General features: G+C 41.6%; 1 protein-coding gene across 1 annotated transcript; it reads left to right on the top strand.

Annotated features, from left to right (window-relative positions):
- The first annotated feature begins 9,251 nt into the window (after window positions 1-9,251).
- Window positions 9,252-21,329, top strand: LOC133126551 (uncharacterized). The gene is made up of 5 exons (XM_061238889.1): window positions 9,252-9,387; window positions 10,393-10,509; window positions 13,576-13,710; window positions 17,643-17,768; window positions 18,364-21,329. The coding sequence occupies exons 1-5, from the start codon at window positions 9,342-9,344 to the stop codon at window positions 18,585-18,587; spliced, it is 648 nt and encodes a 215-aa protein (XP_061094873.1). The 5' UTR covers window positions 9,252-9,341; the 3' UTR covers window positions 18,588-21,329.
- The last annotated feature ends 464 nt before the right edge of the window (window positions 21,330-21,793 follow it).

Genomic DNA, 21,793 nt, shown 5'->3' with positions numbered 1-21,793 from the left:
ACACTCTTTCATTTTTGCAGCAGTACTTATCACAAGTTATAGATTATAGTTTGTGTTTTTGTGAATAGGGCATCATTTTGGAGGTAAGTGATTTGCAGCTTCTTCCTTTTCTTCTCTGCTTATCGCGTTTCTAATATAATGTACTTATCATTTAACGTGTACTAGATTGGATGTTAAAGTTCATTTCAATGTTTCAGAAAAAAGGTTTTCTTTTAAATTCAGTTAAATTTGTGTGACACGTAAGTTACACATACCAAGCACACATCCACACGTCAAGTAATCTTAACAAATACACAGATTGCAATGAAATGTTAATCCTAGTTTCTGACTGACTATGACTGTCTACTGACTATGTTTTCTGGTGCTGCATTGCATGAAGTCATTACACAATGGTCCAGCAAATACATTATGTAATATTAGGGATAGTTAAACAATGTGTGTGTGTGTGTGTGTGTGTGTGTGTGTGTGTGTGTGTGTGTGTGTGTGTGTGTGTGTGTGTGTGTGTGTGTGTGTGTGTGAAAATTGCCTCCTGCAGTCAGCAGAAAAAACTGAAATACAATACCAATTTATGATATTTCTCTGTATGGCACTGTTAGGGAAAAATGCCTTTTTTAACATTTCAAAGGTGAGCATCGTCTGATGAAACAGATCCCAGTAAAAAACAATGATTGCTATACTTGAGTTTAACTTTAGTATTTATTTGCAAAGAAATAACAGAAAGTGAGAAAGCTTACTGGCTTTACCAAAACAAAAAGACATGAAGCTGGCCACGGACATTTATCAGTATTTTGTCTTCTGAATACCCCTTGTTGACCTTGCTGTAAGACCAGAATGTGCAAGCTGAGAAGCAGAGACATTAAGGTCAAAGGCTGTCTGTCTGCTGGGAGAGAGACAGAGAAAGACTCCTAGTAAGCACTTAATTCAGAAAGTGGTCTAATAGTAATAAGGATTATCACTAAAAGGTTATTTGTAATCATGCGATTGTCTTTATGTTCACACACATTGTCAATTAAGAATCAATTAAGAAAATTACCCTTACAGGCACCTACAGAAGAAATCCCTAAGATTTCCTGGATAGTCTTCCTTGTCCAGAAAAAAGGTGATGACATGAACAAAAATATCTTGGAAATTGCCACTGTGAACATTGAGAAAAAGTTTTGCAGTTTCAGTTTTTGCTCTTTCAAAAGATTAAAACATCTATCAGGTTTGTCTTTAGGAGGTCTATTTGGAGCAGATTTTCTAGGTAAGCTGGGGCAAAACTTCAACAAATCAACTTTCTACTTATCTATGCCACTTTTTATATATTTCTTCCGGCACCATATTCATATCATAGTGTATATTATATTGACTGTGATTCACAGTCACGATCTGGGTACGATCATCATATTGCTAATAACACAGCTGCCAAGGATTTTAAAAATGCTGGGCTTCGGGCAGGTAAATTTCCACGCTTTTGTTCCCACGTGTGAAACGATGTTTTATTTTACAGAAAGCAATAGTTTGGGATAACTTAAATCGTCTGGCTGAATACTGAATGCTAAAAACTGAGTCTTGTCTGTGTGCTTACAGACAACAACATGGCTACAGAGCTGTTTGAATGTTGGCAATCTAATGTTTCTATTGGTACAGTACTGTCACAGGTGAAAGTCTTGTTGTTAAAGTTTCATTCACAGGGCACATAAGGAGAGCGTCGTCGATAATATTCCATCCAAATCAAAACCCCGCTGCCCATCTCCTAAAAAGTAAATCCTCTTTCGGTAAGACCTGTTTTAAACATAAATTGTAAGAATTATCGTTATATTCTATGTGTTATTTATTTGTTTTTTTTATGTTTGTTTTGCGACATCCATCCATCCATCCATCCATTATCTTAACCAGCTTATCCTGAATAGGGTCGCAGGAGCCTGTACCAGCATACATTGGGCGAAAGGCAGGAATACACCCTGGACAGGTCGCCAGTCCATCACAGGGCGCACACACAGCATTCACTCACACACTCATACCTACGGGCAATTTAGACTCTCCAATCAGCCAAACATGCATGTCTTTGGACTGTGGGAGGAAACCGGAGTACCTGGAGGAAACCCACGCAAACACGGGGAGAGCATGCAAACTCCGCACAGAGAGGCCCAGGACCCAGGACCTCCTTGCTGTGAGGCGGCAGTGCTACCCACTGCACCATCCGTGCTGCCTAAACAGTTTATTATTATATAATTAATAAACATGGGTTCGTTTCCCGAAGCCTTCTTAACGCTATGTCGTTCGTAAGTTGTACCTTAAGCGCTACCTTAACGTTTCAGCTTTAAAGTTTCCCGAGACGTTCTTAGGTAAGTATACCTTCTGTACGTCGTGCTTTTGTAAAGTTGGTCTGGAACACTGAGCGATGTTGTCAGCTCACTCCGCTAGTGGCCACCACTGTTACGACCGCCGTTAAGCCTCTGAAATCAGCTGTTGCACTTAGTTATATCTCAATTTGTTAAGCAATATGTACACTAATAATTCTACAGTTGTAGCTAATATTATTACTAAAATACCACATTAATGGGACTGTTTTTATGCAAATACATTACGAAGGATGCATGTTGCACTTTATTGAACATTGCCTAATTGCCTTTCAAATTATATTCATAAACTGAACCAACAAAACCATAGTTCTTTCTTGGTTTTGTTGGACACCGTAGTCCAGAAACTTTGCCACCGTAGAGACAAACTGGAAAATAATGTCTCTTTATTCAGTGCCACGTCTAACAATATCTCCATTTCGTTTGCTGTGAAGCTGTGGGACCGCTTATTTCTTTCTTTTTTTCCGCCATATCTTATGTTCGTTTTCGTGTTGGTGCGTTTTGCTTGTTGTTGTGGTGCGCTTTTATTGAAAACGTCAGCTAATCAGATAAAATAATTCATTACACCAGTAATGTGGTGGTGCTTCTGTCAAATTAACCCTGATTGCAAAGTCACCATGACAAAGTAATTAAAATAATGTAAATAAAACATAACATGCCGATGCTGGTGTCTGATACAGAGTCATGATACCTAGAGTTCTATCTGAAGACTTATCAACCCATGCTCAAGAGTTAGGCTCCACTTACAAACACATGCAGTAAATAAATGCCTGATGTGTTTTTTTTTACCTCTTGAAAACCTAACCACTTTAAATGATTCATAGAGCAAGATTCTACACTACTGTACCGTAAATCCTCAAATTGTGTCCGGGGTCTTTTATTTACTTAGGCTGCACAAAGCACAGGCCTTTATTTGGGGCAGGCTTGTATTCCAGGCAGGACTTTATTTCTTATTTGGCTTCTGTTGTAGAATTTTATTCTTAGACATAAAGTAAAAGGCTACACTTAAAGTGGACCAACACTGTTCAACACTTCCTGTAACCGTTCAGAAATCAATTAGTGTAGGCTAATCAGGAAACACCGTTTGGTAAGTCATAGTGTCCGTCTTAACAGACTTAGTTTATTGCAAATATTCTCAAACACAATAAATCACATGCAAGTCCAGAATCCATAAAATAACTACTTGCCAGACACGCCTTCATGAACAATAAAAAATTAGCGTAGATAACAGCAAGTTAAGGATCTTTTTTCCTAAAGTGCGTTTTATTGTGAGACATGCGTTTCGTTTGGAGCAGCATACCGGTAGGCTATCAAAAGATTTTCGCTTTGGTTTGGGATTTAATTTACTTTTGGACTGTTTGATTCTATTGCTAAATGTTGGGACTGATGGGCACTGAAATCTGGGGGGTATTTGATGGTTCACTGTTAAGTTTTATGTAGTTGAAAGAGTGTCGGGATTTCCACCCGTCTGTTTATTGCGAGCCAAGGCAGCCGCTTTCATTAATTCATTGAACGTGCGCTGTGCTGTAAATACATGGAAACCTTATTGCGTAGCCAAGTAGGCTAAATTGAGTACATTTTTAATTTTGCCTGATTTACTTTTTATTAAATTTGTAGGCTGGAATGCCTCGCGGCAACAATTGTGTTTAAATGTATACTGCTTCAACCCTTGCCAAGCTACTTAGAAGGGGGCGGCAAGCGACTGCGACTAGTAGTGACTGGTAGCTTGAGAGCAACGTGTTGGAGACCCATGGTTTAGGACTACGACTTTTCATTGGCAACAGTATTGTAATAAACTTTGTTGTTAGGTGTTTTAAGGATAGCGTAATGCTGCCACCACCTTTGGTATTCCGGTCTGGTCCGGTGTCAGGGGAATGAGAATGTTCACAGACTGTTACGGTACAAAAGCTTGGCAAACACACTGCCAGAAACACTGCACAGTATAAAGCACCGCAACCCACTGCACACTAAGAAAACGGTATGGAAAATGCACAGCACTCTAATAAGGACCACTACAAACTATAGGTCAGTCAAACCACACAGTATGAAAAAATACACAGCACTCTATAAAAGGGCCACTAGAGCTAGGCCGGGCAACACCCACTTTCACCCATAGAAGGGTGCAGAGGACCCCTCTAGTCACTAATGTTGCCTCCGGGGGCTCTTGGCAAGGTGATGAGCATTGGGTTAAAATACTGTAAATAACCTACTTGCAGTGCCTGTTTTAAGTTTGTGCGTGTGCCCCTGCGGGATTTTTCAGTAGAGTAAATGAATTCACCACTGAACCAGACAATCAGGTGGTTGATACTTTTTACTGTGACACAATACTCACACCCCCGCAGAAGGGAGAAATATTCGCCACACTCGCACTGAAGAACGGAAATGGACAACTGAAGGTAAAAGTAGACACTGGTGCCAAATGTAATGTGCTGTCCAGACAAATGGAGGTGAAACAATCAAAACAGATGGCACTGTAACACTGCACTGTATACAGGGGCAGTTCAAGTTTCATGTGGTCAATAGGGATGTGAAACCCATACTGGGACTACAAGACAGTGTTGCTATTGGTCTCATACACCTCAGACCTGACGTTCACATGCTGCAACATGAAGCTCCAGAGGTGCTGGAGTACAAAGACCTCTTTGACACCAATGTCATTGGTAAACTGCCTGTCATATATCATATGAGACTAGATGACACTGTTGCCCCCACAATATGTGCTCCCCGCAGGATCCCCATTGCCATGAAAGATAAGGTTAAGGCGGAGCTGGACCGAATGGTTGCTCTAGGTGTTATTACACCAGAAAATGACGCAACAGAATGGGTGTCTGCTATGGTTGCAGCGGAAAAAAAAGATGGAACAGTGCGACTTTGCATCGACCCAGTACATCTAAACCGGGCCATCCTCAGACCCCGTCATCCGCTCAAATCAATTGACCAGATCATTGCAGACATGCCGGGTGCAAAAATACTAGACGCTAAATGTGGTTTTTGGCAAATACCCCTTGACAGCGCCTCCTCGAAGCTCACAACATTCATGTCACCCCATGGTCGCTATAGGTTCCTGAGAATGCCATACGGCATATGCACAGGCAGTGAGGTATTTCAGAATGTGATGGAACAGTTATTTGCTGGACAACCATGCGAGATTGTGGTTGATGATATCCTCATCTGGGGACGAACACTACAAGAACATGATGAACGCCTAACACAGGTTTTGAACAGGATCCGTGCAATCAACCCGAAGCTCAATCCTGACAAGTGACAATCAGAGTACACTGCGTACACTATGTAGGCCACTTGTTAACCGCTGATGGTGTTAAACCAGATCCTGAAAAGATAAAAGCGGTCTGTGAGATGGAGAAGCCACAGGACAAACACGCCCTACAGCAGTTCCTGGGTATGACAAACTATCTATCCAAATTCATCCCTCAGTACAGTGACGTGACTGGCCCCCTGAGACAGCTGACACACCACGACGTGGAGTGGCACTGGCATGACGCCCATGATGCAGTGTTCAACAAACTGAAGCAGGCAGTGACTAATCCTCCTGTGCTGCAGTTTTTTGACACATCAAAGCCAGTGGTCATATCGGCAGACGCCTCCCAACACGGTCTTGGGGCAGTGTGCCTCCAGCAAGGGAGGTCTGTGGCATTCGCATCACGTGCCCTCACCCCAACTGAGTCCAGCTATGCTCAGATTGAAAAAGAAATGTTAGCACTGGTGTTTGCAACTAACAAATTCCATGACTTAATCTATGGCCGCCCCGTCACTGCTGAAATCATGAGATCATCAGCCCCTTACAACCATCCTGGGGAAACCATTGCACAACGCATCAACACGCCTGCAGGGTATGACGTTAAAACTGCACCGTTACCACTTGGATGTGATCTATAAGCGAGGCAAAGAACTGTATATCGCAGACGCGTTGCTGCGTGCACACTTACCTGTGACTGAGCCCCCACTTACTGACGACTTACTAGAGGTGATGTCTCTCCAGGTGCTCTCCTCACGTCGTACAGAGGAACTACGACAGGCAGTGAAGGGTGACATCATCTGCCAACAGCTCTCTGAGGTCGTGGCTGGCCCAGCACCTCCAAGGAGCTGCCACAACAGCTGCGACCATTTCTTCTCCATGAAGGAAGAACTGACGGTGGAAGATGGACTGCTCCTACGTGGACAAAGGCTAATAATACCTGCAGCACTACAGACGTTTTATGTTGGCCAGCTACACCAGGGCCATCCTGGGATTGAAGCTACTAAACGGAGAGCTCGAGAGACCATGTACTGGACCTCAATGTACGCAGATATCAAAAGAGAGGTGTCTCGCTGTGCCGCATGCAATGCGTTGACATCACACAACACAAAGGAACCAATGCACCTCCATGACATCCCTGAGCTACTATGGTCATTCACTGCGGCTGACATATTTGAGTGGCATGCCAAAATGCATCTAGTCCTGGTGGACTCATACTCAGGGTGGTTTGAGCTGGACTACCTCCCCAATATGACCAGCAACACAGTCATTGCGAAGCTGAAGCGACACTTTGCAACACATGGTGTGCCCCACACCCTCATGACTGACAATGGGACCCAGTTCACGGGAAGGGACTTTGCAGACTTTTCACAAGCGTGGGACTTTAAACACATACGCAGCAGTCCATATTACCCACAATCTAACGGTCTTGCTGAGTGTGCAGTGAGATCCGCTAAGCACTTGCTGGAGAAGTGCCACCGTGACAGCACAGACATCCAAGCGGCCCTTCTCCACACCCGCAACATTCCCCGTGATGGACTCCCTTCCGCTGCTCAGCGCCTCATGTCCAGACAGACCAGGACCTTCCTGCCAGCAACCACAGACATGCTCCCACCTGCTGTCCAAGCCAACGTAGCAGCTGCCATTGTTGTGTTGTGTGTCATCCTATGTTCCTCTGTAGGTGGCCTGGACAGTTTACAGTATTTACTTATGTTCCCGTTATGTTAAGTGATACCTAAAGCACAGGTTATGAAATGTGTTGTGGATGCTTTAAGTCAGTGGTCTCCAACCCTGGTCCTGGAGAGCTACAGGGTCTGCTGGTTTTCCTTGTTACCCAGCAATTAACTGTAATCAACTGCTCTAATTGATTAATTAACTCACCTCACCTGGTTACTTGGGTCTCAACAGGTGCTGATTTTAAAGTGAAAACAAAAACCAGCAGACCCAGTAGCTCTCCAGGACCAGGGTTGGAGACCCCTGCTTTAAGTTTTATTTGCATCTGTTCTGGAAGAAAAGGGATGTAGAGTTGTGACACTATCACCTTAAATCTCAGTGTCTATGTTGACTTCACTAGGTGGCGACCCGGGGTATGGGAAGTGGGTAAGGTGAAATAAAGCAGTTTTGTGTCTACACTCACACAAGCTCTACGTGAAGTTCTTAGACACATACACAATGTATATTTTTCTTGTACACGTGTTATTTTCCCATTTCATCTCTCTTTCTCGGTCGCCCATAAGCTCATAACTGTCAGGGTTGGGAGGTAGCCCTCATTAGTGCCAAGGGTACCTACCTCCTGATGGTGTGTATATAAAGCACTCGCGGACAATCAGTCAACGCTTTGGTGTCCACTGTTCGCTCTGGCACAATTAGCTGGTAAGCACACGGTAGACTCAGTGATATCGGAGTCAGGTAATGTGCTTTAGGTATCACTTAACATAACGGGAACATAAGTAAATACTGTAAATTAAACTGTCCAGGCCACCTACAGAGGAACATAGGATGACACACAACATTGTTAGCAAAGTGCGTATAAGCAAATAAGCTTAGTTGAGTTAACAGTTGAACACAGACTCAATTTCCATAACTTAACTGTCTTCAGCCTAGGTACTGACATAGTCCTGATAACGCTGATTGCGTTGGCTAACTCTGCCTGCTCGAGTGACCACCAGCTGTCTATCAGATGAGTCAGTTGTATTGACCACTGGTGTGATACTGGGAGGTGTGGGTGGTGGGGTGACGTTTTGGACAGTTTATGACTATTGTAAAAGTAAAAGGTAAGGAGGGTGATCAGTTCGCTAGTGTGTGTACACAACTGACGCCTTCCTGTAGGTTCTTTGTTTTCTTTCTTTTTATTTTTCGGGCTCGTGTGAGTCTGTGGGTGAGGGACGGTGTCCCCGGTAACTGTATTTTGGTTTGCGTTTTTTCTCCTGAGCTGCCACTCAAGGTTTTATTTTCGTGCCTAGTCTTTTGTTAGGTTGTACTTCTATTTTATCCCCGGTCCGGGGATTTCGGTGCTCTACTTAAAGCACTTCTTTTGGTTGGGTAGTCGCCCTGTTTTTTAAGGGTCGTTTTATTTTCTCTTAGCCGTTTTGGGGATTAATATTCTGATTTGGATCGGAGTTTTCTTTTGTATTACTTTCTGTTCCTCCCCCTGTTCCGGGAGTATTCCCCATTTTTATTTGTACATCCCAGTTCTTTTCTCTTCCGGGATTTTGTAGGGGTTTACTTTTAGTCGCGTCTGGCCCTCCGCCCATCCTCTACATTATAATAACTCAGTTTCGCGTTTTCAAACGGACACATGCCGCGGTCTGAAAGGGGGAGACTCACAGGCTGTTTCTAGTCCTACCTATAATTCACCGCCTGCCTGGCGTCTCCCACTCCAATTCCCTTTTGCGCTCTGACTGTGCCCTTTAAACCCCCTTTAATGTAATAATAATACATTTTATATTTTGACTATCAGGAAATTATTGCTGGGGACAATTCAGACTGGTCGAGGCGTGTACAATTCTTACATTTATAACAGCATATAATCACAATAAACGGGTTGCTGTCTCATTATCTTCTTTGCATGAATGATATAGGCTACAGCTCGTCGTCACGCGAGCACCCCCCCCCCCCCCTCCCCGCCCCCCATAGCATCATTTCCCCAACAAGGGGCTTGTCGCGGAAGACTGTAGACACGGCTTGGTTCCCAATACACGAACATCTCTGTGTGCTGAACACACGCAGCTTTGATTACCATCATGTTTTGGGCGTTGGGTCTATCCCTTTGTGTGGTACTTGTGGCTGGTAAGACTTGGTTTTCTATTTCTACAACATGTCATTATGGCAATATTATTCTCACGGAATTGTTTATCCAGGTTAGGTCGGTGTGCGCTATTAAACTGCATTTAAGCTACTTCTAGAAATACAGCGAACTTTTCTTAGCGCTGACCTTGTATTTATAGTTTAGAGTTCCATATTTTGGGGCGATTCAAACAAGTGTAGGCTATCGGCAATTCCCCACAAAGGTAATAGCAACCATGTAGGCAAGATTTAGACCATTTTTATCATCTTAGACCAACATTTCGATTAAAGAAAATTATGTAATTCGTTTTTAAAAAATCAACAATGAGCCTGCTTTATAGTGGAATACAATATTTAATTACGCCTATTCAAAATTGAAACTTTATTGTATTGTTCAACAAGTCATTTTATGTCTGCGCCATTTTTATTCTCACAGGCTACATCGAGCGACTTGGTAGCCTATAGCCAAGGTCATTATACTTTACGGTCAAGGTGAATGAGGTGTGGTGTCGGCACCTACACAGCGTTGTACACTTTACATCATGCAATATTAGTGCTTAGCTTCCGTTGAATTAGTTATGCAATAAAATACTCCTACTCTAATAATAATAATTAAACTCGAGCCAGAAATGAGGGGCGAAAGACTGGGAACTTGAGATGCTCAATGCGTTTGTTGTTCTTGAGGTAATGCAAGAACATGATATCTTTTATATGCCCATTGTCTCATCTAGTCACAGCCGCCTGGAAGCGGTGTATGTCGAAGCTGGGCTGAGGGTGGGATGCATTTTAGGCTTCAGTCTAATACCCTGTGACGCAGTCCGTTGTTTCGGCGTCTACGTGGGTTAATTACTATGTTTTTACAACGTAGTGGATACAAGGTATGCGTTGCGTTAAAATAACAACTTTTGGCACTGATATTAGCTTTACCTCTAGGCTACGGAAAGCAGCAAAGGTTTACATCACTGTAAAGTTCTTCCGTGATCAATGTCTTTTGTTATGTCCTTTTAGGCAACGCGCTAAATTGCACAAAGTGTGTTGCGGAAGACTGGGCCGCTTGCAGTGGCATTGCAAACGCATGTCCGGCTGGGCAGAAATGCGTGGCAGCAGCGTCTGAATTAACTGAGGGTGCGTACTGTATGTGGTATGAGAACAACAGTGCTTCCCATACGCAAAAGGTTTGTAAAAGTCATATGTGTTGATTATTATGTTTTACTAAATGAAACATAGAAAACACTTATGGCCCCTTTTATATATAGGAACATCTAAGAAAGGAATGGGACTATCATTGTATAAAGGTCAGGTGTAAAGGTTTGTGAAGAGTGTTGCAGTAAAGAAAATTTCTACTTATAACGAAAGTAAGTTATAATGAACTTCTCAATTATTAGGAAATAACTGCCCGTCAGGGTGGTGCCCGACAGGGTCATTTACCCTGAGTGGTTGGTTATTTTTCGGTGCCATGATATAACATCCATCCATCCATTATCTGAACCCGCTTATCCTAATCAGGGTCGCAGGGGGCTGGAGCCTATCCCAGCATACATTGGGCGAAAGGCAGGAATACACCCTGGACAGGTCGCCAGTCCATCACAGGGCACACACACCATTCACTCACACATTCATACCTACGGGCAATTTAGACTATCCAATCAGCCTAACCTGCATGTCTTTGGACTGTGGGAGGAAACCGGAGTACCCGGAGGAAACCCACGCAGACACGGGGAGAACATGCAAACTCCACACAGAGAGGCCCTGGCCGACGGGGATTCGAACCCAGGACCTCCTTGCTGTGAGGTGGCAGTGCTACCCACTGCACCATCCGTTCCGCCCATGCTATAACATAACAGTTGAAATTGTACTTCCTTCTAGCCTAGGATCTTTCAGTGCAATTATCCCTGGTTATGGGTATGCACTTTGTGTTGCACACTTGAATAATGACACTTTGTGATATCCAGGTGCTCATATTTTATTATATTCTGCAACACATGAAAATTGTTAGATAAACTGTAGTCACGATGAGCAGCTATGATACGCTTCTGCTTTCTGCTTTCATTCACACTGACATGACTTGCTCTGCACTTACAATATTTTATAATGATCAGATAAATTATCATATTATATCATAACATATATTATATTACTATACTACCATTACCAAAACAAGAAAATGAAATAATAACAATGATCCAGCTATTACTACTATTTGCACCATATTTTATAACATTTATAACGGTTTAACTTTTATGCTGTGACATTCCCAAAACGGCGCCTTTAAACCCATAAACGGCTCACTCCCAACTTCACTAGTCTAACGTTATTCTCCGTGCCGAGCCACATGGCTATGCTAACAAAATGCATGTTATGAACAAAATTATAAACAGTACCACATTCCATGGCGCCACATTTGCACTTCGTTGTACGTCGCTCTGGATAAGAGCGTCTGCTAAATGCCATTAATGTAATGTAATAATGTAATGCATAACATAACATGGCCATTAAGCCCAGCCATGCTCGCCTCTTCCTACCACTTACTGCTTAGTTAGGTAAGTAGTATCTAGCACCTTATCAAGCCTGGTCTTGAAAACCCCCAGTGTTTCTGCCTCCATTACAGCTTGCCAGGACATGTACTTAGAAATACATGAAACTATGTGAAAAACAACAACTTTATTTTTGCTCAATTAATTAATTGCACCATTATTCTTAATTCATAATGCATGGAATGCATCAATACTAGTCACCACAATTAAGCATGTGTACACTGTTTGCATGTATCGCTCTTCATGCAGAAAATTACTAAACACATCCACTAAACTTTATTACGTAAATTAAAGCTACAATAGCCTAAAAACAGCCAAGTACAACCCACATGATTTTCTGTTACAGTCAGCTTCAGTCTTGGTGTTCACAAACTTTTGCACTGGGCCGTATGTATAACATACAATTCTGATTAACACAATGTACAATTCAATTGTGAAGACCTCTCAAAAAATTATTCCAATACGAACCCTGTGATTCCATCGAAGAACCCTATCAAGTTAAATGGTTCTTTGTCAGACCCTTTGCTGTGGCACTTCAAATTGTGGTCAGGTGCATCCTGTTTGAATTATCTTTGTGATGTGTCTAGAATTTAATTGATTGGACATAGTTTAGAAAGGCACACACCTGTATATATATATAAGGCCCCAAAATGTTCACTGCATGTCTGGACAAATACCAAGTCATGAAGTCCATGAGGAAAAATATTCTCTGGTCTGGTGAGACAGAAATTAAATGCTTTGGACAGAACATGGTGGTGGAAACATCATGGGAGATTTCAGTTTTTTATTTTTAATACATTTGCAAAAATGTCTAAACATGTTTTCACTTTGCCATTATGGGTAATTGAATGTAGACTGATGGGCAAAAATGGCATACATATATACAACAGTATAAAATGTGCAAAAAGTGAAGCATTCCGAATACTTTCTGAAGCCACTGTATATATTTTATATTGTCTGTATACTCCATACTCGACTTGTTTCTTCTTTAAAAAAAAAAAGAACAATTATTGAAAAATTTTGCACATAGGTGTATATAAAAAAGGGGCCATAATCATGAAAAATAAATATACTTTCTATATGTTTCACTTGGGTAAAACATACTCATCAACATACAGTGCCCTCCATAAGGTTTGGGACAAAGACCTATTATGTCTTGATTTGCCTCTGATTTGGCAGAATTTTAGATTTTATTAAAGGGTATTTTAATACATTTTGGAGTCACTATGTAGAAATTATAGGAATGTTTATACATAGCCCCCCAAATTTGGGGCACCATAATGTTTGGGTCAGATGGCTTCACAGATGTTTGCTCAGGGGAGTTTCATTGCTTCTGTAAATAAAGAAATACAGAGGCTACACTACAAGACACAAACCACTGGTTAGCTGCAAAAACAGGATTGCCAGATTACAGTTTGCCAAGAAATACTTAAAAGAGCAACCACAGTTCTGGAAAAAGATCTTGTGGACAGATGAAACCAAAATGCCCTTTATTACAATCTGACAACCACACATTATTTTTTTTATTATAAATTCATGTTGTGCAAATGGGTTGGATTGTGGCATCTCAGAAAAAAGAAGCAATTGCTTAACAGAACAGTAGATAATTCAGTACTACTCCAAACAAGGTTGTGATTTTTTTTCTTTTTTCTTTCAGTTGATTTTAAAAAAGAGACCCATGTCACCAAGAAGGTTGCCAGATCATGTGCTGATGCTGGCTTTTGCAATGCTAACTTGTCCTTTAACTTCAAATATGCAAGCTGGAAGATAAGAACCGGGTGTGACAATGAAGGTAGGTCATAATGCCATGCACATATGTGACTGCATACACACATGGGAGGCGATGTTGTGCAGGGCAGGGTGCGTTAGTGCAAACAATGACCAAAGCAGGCAAAACAGTGATTCAAATTAAAATAGTGGATTTACTTCCTCCTCTAAAGTCCACCAAAATTCCATTCAAAAACAGTCAAATTCAAAATAAAGGAGATTCAATCCAGGGTTAAGTCACTGGGCTTATTCTAGTCGCTTATTTTTCTCCACTTCTTTTCCTTCCTCCTGACTGGGAAATCGATGAAGGTCCATAATTCTTAAGGACTTCCAGCCTGTTAAAATATTTCTCTCACCCAGAAGGAATATTTTTCGGAAAGCGGGAGAAAAATAAGCGATTGCAATGACGAAAAGCTTAACTGTTTTCAGTTCCTGGGCACAACGAAGCCTGACCTCCTTGGCCCTTTGTTTTCTTCTCTACCTTTGTTAGCAAGCTTCTTTGTTCCTCCCCAGCAGCAATCGGGTGACTTCAACACCTTCAACTGGTGGTGGCCACTGGGAAATGTAGTCTTTGGACAGGCAACCATTTTGTATTGTTCTTCATGCCGCCACCAGTTGGGGACATAGAGACCATTCTTCACTTGGCCCTCTGTGATGGCACAACATGTTACACAGAACAGTTCCATGAAAATGTATTAATTAATTTATTTTCCCCTCATATATGAAGTGAACATTTAAATCATGTTCGACTCTTTTTCGCCCTGGGCTGGTTTTTTCTCTGTGATGGCGCTGCTCTTATTACTGTACTGACATTGTGTGGTCTGTCTCTATGAGGAGAGCTGGAGGCAAGAGCCTTATTTGGTCTAGGTTTGTTTAGTCACTTTTCTGTTATTCACTAAGCCATGTATACAGTTAACCGCTCTGTCACTATTAGTAGAGCTTGTGTGGCGGATTCGGCTTGCGCAGGTTTCTTTTGTTGTCCCTTTTCTGTTATTTACATAACTAGAATTGCACTTACCTGAAGACTGCACTCTTTAAGCCACGGATGTGCTGTTGGATAAAAATCTGCAACACAATAACAGCTCTGCACAAGTGAGAGTTAACAGCTTCATACAATATGCATATAGGGTCCAGCGCTTCCAAAGTGGAGAACAATGCCTTATACTTTGTTACAGCTTATATACACATTCTGTTGCTGGGGACAGTAGGGCAGTCCCTATATCCCTCCAGTCAGCAGCCAACACATGCACCGAGAGAAACAATTCTAAGCTCTGGGGTTAATCCAGTGTGGCGTTCCTGGTTAGGTGGGTTCCTGTTTTTCTGCAAGCTGACAGAAAACAAATGTTTCTGCTTCTCTTACTGGTATTCATGCCCTATGACACATATTTGCTCGTGTTGCAACAGTTCAGTGGAAATTTCCACTGGTAGACAGCTTCTAAATGGTTGGCATTTATATAGCGCCTTTATCCAAAGCGCTGTACAATTGATGCTTCTCATTCACCCATTCATACACACACTCACACACCAACGGTGATTGGCTGCCATGCAAGGCACTGACCAGCTCGTCAGGAGCAAATGGGGGTTAGGGGTCTTGCTCAGGGACACTTCGACACAGCCCGGGCGGGGAATCAAACCGGCAGCCCTCCGACTGCCAGACGACTGCTCTTACTGCCTGAGCCATGTCGCCTTGTCCTTGAAGGCACTTTCCGGAATAAAAAGGCACTGGACGGACTCTCCGCCCCTGCTAGTTCATAGCTAAGGGCACCTGTAGTTCCAGCGTAGTGGTCCAGTCGTGAAGGTTTGGGTCAGCAGTCCTTGCCGCACCGGCATGGGACCGTGTTTCCGTGCCGGACAGGAGCGTCTACGCTGGGAGGCTCTTGGATGGACATGTCCGTGCTGCTGTTTTCTGCGCACGGTGTTGAGCAGTCGCGACCGCACCGGCTTTGTGCACAGCATGAACATGATGCAGTTGGCTGCTCCCTGGAAGGCGTTTCAAATCCCATGCTTAACGACATTTGTTACTTTTGTTCACAGTGCGTTCGGTTTCATTTTATTGCATAATGGTTTTAGGAATCCTGCTGCTTCCGCCACTCTTTTCGACACTGCTTGTACTACTTCAGTCCAACCCAATTTGCGCTGTTTACGTTCAGAACGAGAACAATTATGGGGTTCAATTAATTGTTAAATATAAACTTCGACACTAACACAATTATTCTACATCAATGATGCAAGTAGAAAAGCGTACAACACAGAAAGAAAAAATAAGGTTCAGCAAGCTAATGTAATTTCACCAGTTGATCGCATAAAAACAACTCTCAAGCTTCTCTGCACATTTAGTAGAAGTGGGCACATATTAATGCTTTGCAGAAATTACACAGTTAATGCCATATGAGCTATATTTCGTGAGCAAATTAAAATTTTCCCGTAGTGCGCTCCTGGGATTACTAGGTGCAGGGTTGCTTGGTCATGTATCGGAAACCCCCCGCTTTATTTCTGTTTCTTATTCTCACTCCCTTGTTTCAGGGTAGCTTTGTGTTGGCAGTTTGCTGGGGAACCTTTTCCTTATTTAGTTGCACTTTATTAACTAGTGGTTATCTCACGGTCCGTGGGTAACTTTAAGATGACCTTTAAGAATGGTGTTTCAATGGGTTTTGTAAGAGAATGGAAAGTCTTAAGAAGTATTTTTACAGTGGAACTATTTTTGTTCTTTGGCTCTGTACTCATTGGATTTGAAATGAAACAATAAATATGAGGGTATTTACATCCATAATTGATTATCATTACTGTCAGGGTTGGGAGGTGGTACTGGTTGTGTTTATTATTTTCACCTGGTGCTCATTAGTGCAAACGGGGTGTCTACTTCCAGAAGGTATTTAACGCCCTCTTTGACCATCGGTCGACGCTTTGGTGTCACTGTTCGCTCTGCCACCAAGCTGGTAAGCACACGGTAGACTCACTCTTAAATGAGTCAGGTATTGTGCTGGTTCTGGGTTTTGGCATTTAAAAGAAAAACAAAAAAAAGCGTACACTGCGAACGCCTTCCTGTAGGTTCTTTTGTTTTTTTCTCTTTTGTTTTCAGCTCATGTGAGCCTGTGGGTGAGGGAGGTTGTCCCCGGTATGTATTTTGGTTTGTGCGTTTTCCGGAGCTGCGACTCACGGTTGTTTATTTTTACCTAGTCTTTTATACTTATTTTGGGATTCCCGGTCCGGGGCTACAGGGCTCGCCTTTTAGCCCTCATTTTGGTTGTGTTATTCACACTGGTTTTTAAGGGTTGCTTTATTTTCCTTAGCCATTTTTTGTGGCTATTTTCTTTATTTGATCGGAGCTGTCTCCGAGTTGTGTTCCATTTCCTCTACCTCCCGGGGTTTAGTGGCGGACACGTTTGCGTGCCCACTTACAAGGGATTACCCTTTGTCATGCCTGGCTCTCCGCCATTCCTCAACCTCATACATTACCATCACCATAATATAGGAGTCCCACAATTTTAGGGGTCAGAAAGTATTTGGACAGTTGGCTTCTCAGCTGTTTATGATTGGTTAGTTTGTTTCCTTAGTGCAGGTATAAGAAAGCTTACAGTATCTAGTCCTGATTCTAGGCTTTTGATTGCTATTGGAGTTGGAGTTTGATTGTCATTGGCATTTTTCCACATGAGCAACAGGGTTTTGCCAATGACAGTCAAGGAAGCCATTAAAAACAATCAGAGACATAGGCCAAACAATAGGCTTACCGAAACCACAACACTTTCCGTCTTGGCAGCAGAGTATTATAATGGTTGGTTTGGCTGAGACTATTGCTGAGGGGTTGTAGGTTAAATTACCAGGTAGGACAGGTTAAATGACCTGCCCTTGTGTTCCTTGGGTACCCTGTCTAAACTGCTTCAGTAAATATCCAGTGTGGATGCTATATAAAAAGTGTAAGTCACTCTGGTGCCTGAAATGCGCTTTCTGTCCCCACAGAGCCTGCAGTAAATAAGGAGGCCAATGACAATGATCTTGAGTGTATGGGCTGCATTGCAGTACCATCACTGTGCAAGAAGACTGTCCAGTGCCGAGGAGATGAGCACATGTGCATCAAAGTCGTTGGTGAGGGGGCAGTGTAACATGATGGGGGGCTATGGTGCTTTATTCATGCCAGAAATCAGATGTATGAGAGGACGACAGTGCCATAGAGGGTTAACATGAATAAATGATGTACAATTTCATATCAGTAGTTAATTAATGATGTACAAATACATATCAGTAGTTGTAGTAACATCTACATTCGCTTATGCCAATTCATGAAATCTTATTGTAAAGTGTTACTATACTTGTTTCATTATTATAACTATTATAAAAAATAAAATAAAAATTGCACTTATGATGACTATATGTTTAGAACAACACTTCATGTGTATTTTACTAGCTATGGATGTGATGCTTTAACTTGTGGAAGAACCTATGCACTTGTAAGTCGCTTTGGATTAAAAAGGCATCTGCTAAATGGCAAAAATGTAAATGTAAAAATGTGTTATAATTCTGCTAGTGATTACGCTGACATTCACTGCCATCTCGGTCACATCAAGATCTCTTTCTGGCCTTTAAGTGCTGACATTTACAGTGCACATTATTGAATGTTCAGTCGAGAATTTAGTGTCCAGCACTATTGGCCTGGCTTACACTCTCCTTTCCTCTTTTTCAGAACGGGTGGCAGGAAACATTATGGTGAGTAAAGGGTGTGCCACCAAGAGTGTCTGCAAGCAAGGTGTGAATATCTCGGACGTTCTGGGGCCGGTTCTGCGGGGGAAGGTGTACTGCTGCCAGGGGAACCTCTGTAACGGGGGGAGCCGGCAGAGCGCCATCATTCCTCTGCTGCTTTTCCCTCTGCTGGTGTTTCCACTGCTGGTGTTTCAGGTCTTTGCTTGAAATGCTTGGGATGCTTGGGATGCCACCCTGTGCATCGCAAATTATGTTGCACTTGTACGTCGCTCTGGATAAGAGCGTCTGCTAAATGCCACGTAATGTAATGTAATGTTCCCGTAACGCAAGCAACCTGCCTGTCAAACTCAATGCTTTGACATTAGAGAACATTAGAGAAGTTTTTTATTAAAATATTTTATTCAGGAGAATATAATGGGGCCTCATTTAAACCTCTGCTGAGAATACATACTAAATGTTTGCGTACATAGAAATGAGGAAATGTACGTACTCCAAATTTATAAATTTCCTTTTATAAATCCCAAATCAACTTGGAATTGTCCGTAAGTGCACGAGCCCAACACACCGTTTAGTTCACTCCCACAATTACCCATAAATTGTTAAAGAAACGCCCTTAATTAATATTGATAAGCATAGAAATGTCCTTGATAATCCCTATGTAGGCTATGTCTGTGAATGCCAATGTCAGAGCGCAAAGCTAAGAAGAGAAATTTAGAAAGATAAATAAGAAAGATAATTTGGACATTGATCGAATTGATTCACAAAATTCAGCAAATTTGTCCTCGTTTAAACGTTCATTTGCTAATCTATAACCGACTATTTTTTCTGAAGTTGGTAAGCTTTGTTTAAAATAAATGCGCATTCACCACCAGCCGTATCATTGCGGTTTATGCAAAATTGCTATTTCAGGGGGATACGAATGCAAACACCACAGGGAATTGAATGCTACAGTACCAAAGAATGTCTGTTTTAAATCTGTAGCACTTGCTTCACTTCTGGCTTATTGTATGGCGTTTTTTCATCCGTGTTTATTTGTTGACGCGTGAATTCACTCTACCGGCAAACTGAACATAGCTTTCCACTATGCGGTATCTACATAAAAATATACCATGTTAATATACCATTTACCATGTTAATCTCACAACCACGATTGTCCCTCGCCATATAAAAAGCACTGGCAAAATTTACCGTTACATAAAAATAAATGGGAAGACCAATTAAAACATGAATTCTTATTTTAACCAATCCGTTAAAAAAAAAAAAAAGACATGCAATCGACCAGCATGGCTGGACGTAAACTACAGGGATTTAACTAGCCTACAGATTGCTGTAAATGCGAGGTTACACTGCATGATGATCAGTCTGGCCATTCTCCTCTGACATCTCTCATTAACAAGGTGTTTCTTGATGCCTTTTCCCCCATTCTGATGGTTGGTGAACATTAACTGAAGCTCCTGACCCATATCTACATGATTTTATGCATTGCACTGCTGCCACACAGTTGGCTGAAACTGCCATAAATAACTAGGTATAATAAAGTAAAAATTACATTACATTACAAAAATGTTCCCAATAAAGTGCTCGGTGAGTCGCTATTTCCCTCTGCCTCCATAATGTGCATCCGCATGGGTCAAAGTTTCTGTAAATGTACGCCAATTTCCTCATCAAGTTTTTTTTTTTTAATAAATCCTAATTTATGCTTAGAAAGTGGCATACGCACATTTCAAGCCCTTTTTTGTGTGTATGCAATGGTTATAAATGAGGCCCCTGGACTGATGCCTTAAATTGTAGTTACCCCGCAGGCCGATACTAGTGTCATTCAGCCAGTGTTTAGCAAAATTGGCACTCCAGCGGTCCGCAAGCGGCAGACTGACTGGCTGTCAGGCATTTCTTTCTCAGCTGATGGTCACCTCAACTATCTAGCCACCATTGTTGCATAAGAATGCTGTTGTGCTTGTCACTCAAATTACAGTCCTTGAGACCTGAGAACTGCTTGTTTTCCACTTTTCCTTGACCTGGGAGTCAGGTATGAAGACACATAATTGTTCAGAAGCACTTAATTGTTCAGTTAATTACCTGGGCAAAAAGAAAAGCAGGGCTGGATTTGGATTTGGATATGGTCATAATTATGTATTTGCACATGTCATACATTCGTGTAATGTGCCTGTCCAGATTTCAAGAACTCACACCAACCCGTGTCTTTTTTTTTTTGGTCTCACAACGTATCATTTTAGCTATGCCTCAGGTAGAACTGTAATGGGAAAAAATGTTATGAAGACTCAAGATTTTGGCCACATTTTCTTTTCAGTGACAATTGTCAGTGAAAATTATCAACATTAAAAACCACCAAAAACAATCCTCTGTGCTCTAGGCTGAATATTTTGTTGTTTGACTGAAATAATACACAGGTATATGAGTTTCTATGTTGTGCTTAAAAATTAATGTAATCATACTCCCCAAGTGGTGTTGCCTGGTCTTCAGTCTGTATAAAAGAAAGTATGTTCACAACACTGCATATTTAAAGGAATACGGAATACTCCAACATTTTGGGTAATCAAATATCTCGTGTTAAGTCTGGGTAAGTCGGAAAAAGGGTATCTTTCTCAAAATGTTGGTGTATTCCTTTAAAAAATCAACTTTAAATATGTTAATATCCTGCAAAAATCCTGCATCAGTTATCAGAGTACTATCTATCAGAGTAAAATGTATTCTATCAGAGTTAAGTGAACACTGAATGTTTTTGCTGTGTGATGACAAAATGCTATGCAGTGTATAGGCTGCTTAAAAACAGGTTTAGTGAGATGGTTGAATACTAAGACTTCCTTATGGTTTTTACTGTTACAGTGACTGTCAAATAAGTGTAAAATATGTATGTGCCGTTTGTCTCAGTTGTTCTTTCCTGTTAGCTGTGCAATAAATACATGCCTATTAAAGCCTGTAGCGAAAAGAGTACCGAGTGGATTGTCTGTTCTTTTTTCAAAAACATATTGCACGACATGCATAATAGACAATCATAACAGGCTGTTGCTGTTGATAAACTAATTATTGTAATGAAAAAATGGTAAAAATGTTTATGCACCAGTGAGCTGTGCACAGTGCTATAAAAAATATTTTATTTTTGCGGAGTAACACATTTTTTCGTAATGTCGAAGTTGGCACAAATCCTAGTTGTAGACCTGTGCCAAGAGGAGGTCTCAGTGTTTGCACACCAGAGACTGGAGCCAGCGACTCGGACTGAACTGCCAAATACCATCGTGAGCAATGTTACAATCAATCATTACTTTTCAATTATTTATATGAAAAAAAATATTTGGTAAAAAAAAAAAAACCTGTCTTTTTACGCGCCACATCGTGCAGGTTTCAGTTGCAACCAAACAACCCTACACTGTATTTCTTGCAGCATAGCTAACATT

Source organism: Conger conger, chromosome 1 (assembly GCF_963514075.1).
Source record: "Conger conger chromosome 1, fConCon1.1, whole genome shotgun sequence".
NCBI classification, from domain to species: Eukaryota; Metazoa; Chordata; class Actinopteri; order Anguilliformes; family Congridae; genus Conger; species Conger conger.
Note: the sequence above shows the minus strand (reverse complement) of the source record. Positions and strands in the feature narration are given on the sequence as shown.

Coding starts and splice junctions, on each gene's coding strand:
- LOC133126551 (XM_061238889.1), top strand. CDS start 9,342: ATGTTTTGGGCGTTGGGTCTATCCCTTTGTGTGGTACTTGTGGCTG. Junction 9,388..10,392: donor TTGTGTGGTACTTGTGGCTG/GTAAGACTTGGT, acceptor ATGTCCTTTTAG/GCAACGCGCTAAATTGCACA. Junction 17,769..18,363: donor CATGTGCATCAAAGTCGTTG/GTGAGGGGGCAG, acceptor CCTCTTTTTCAG/AACGGGTGGCAGGAAACATT.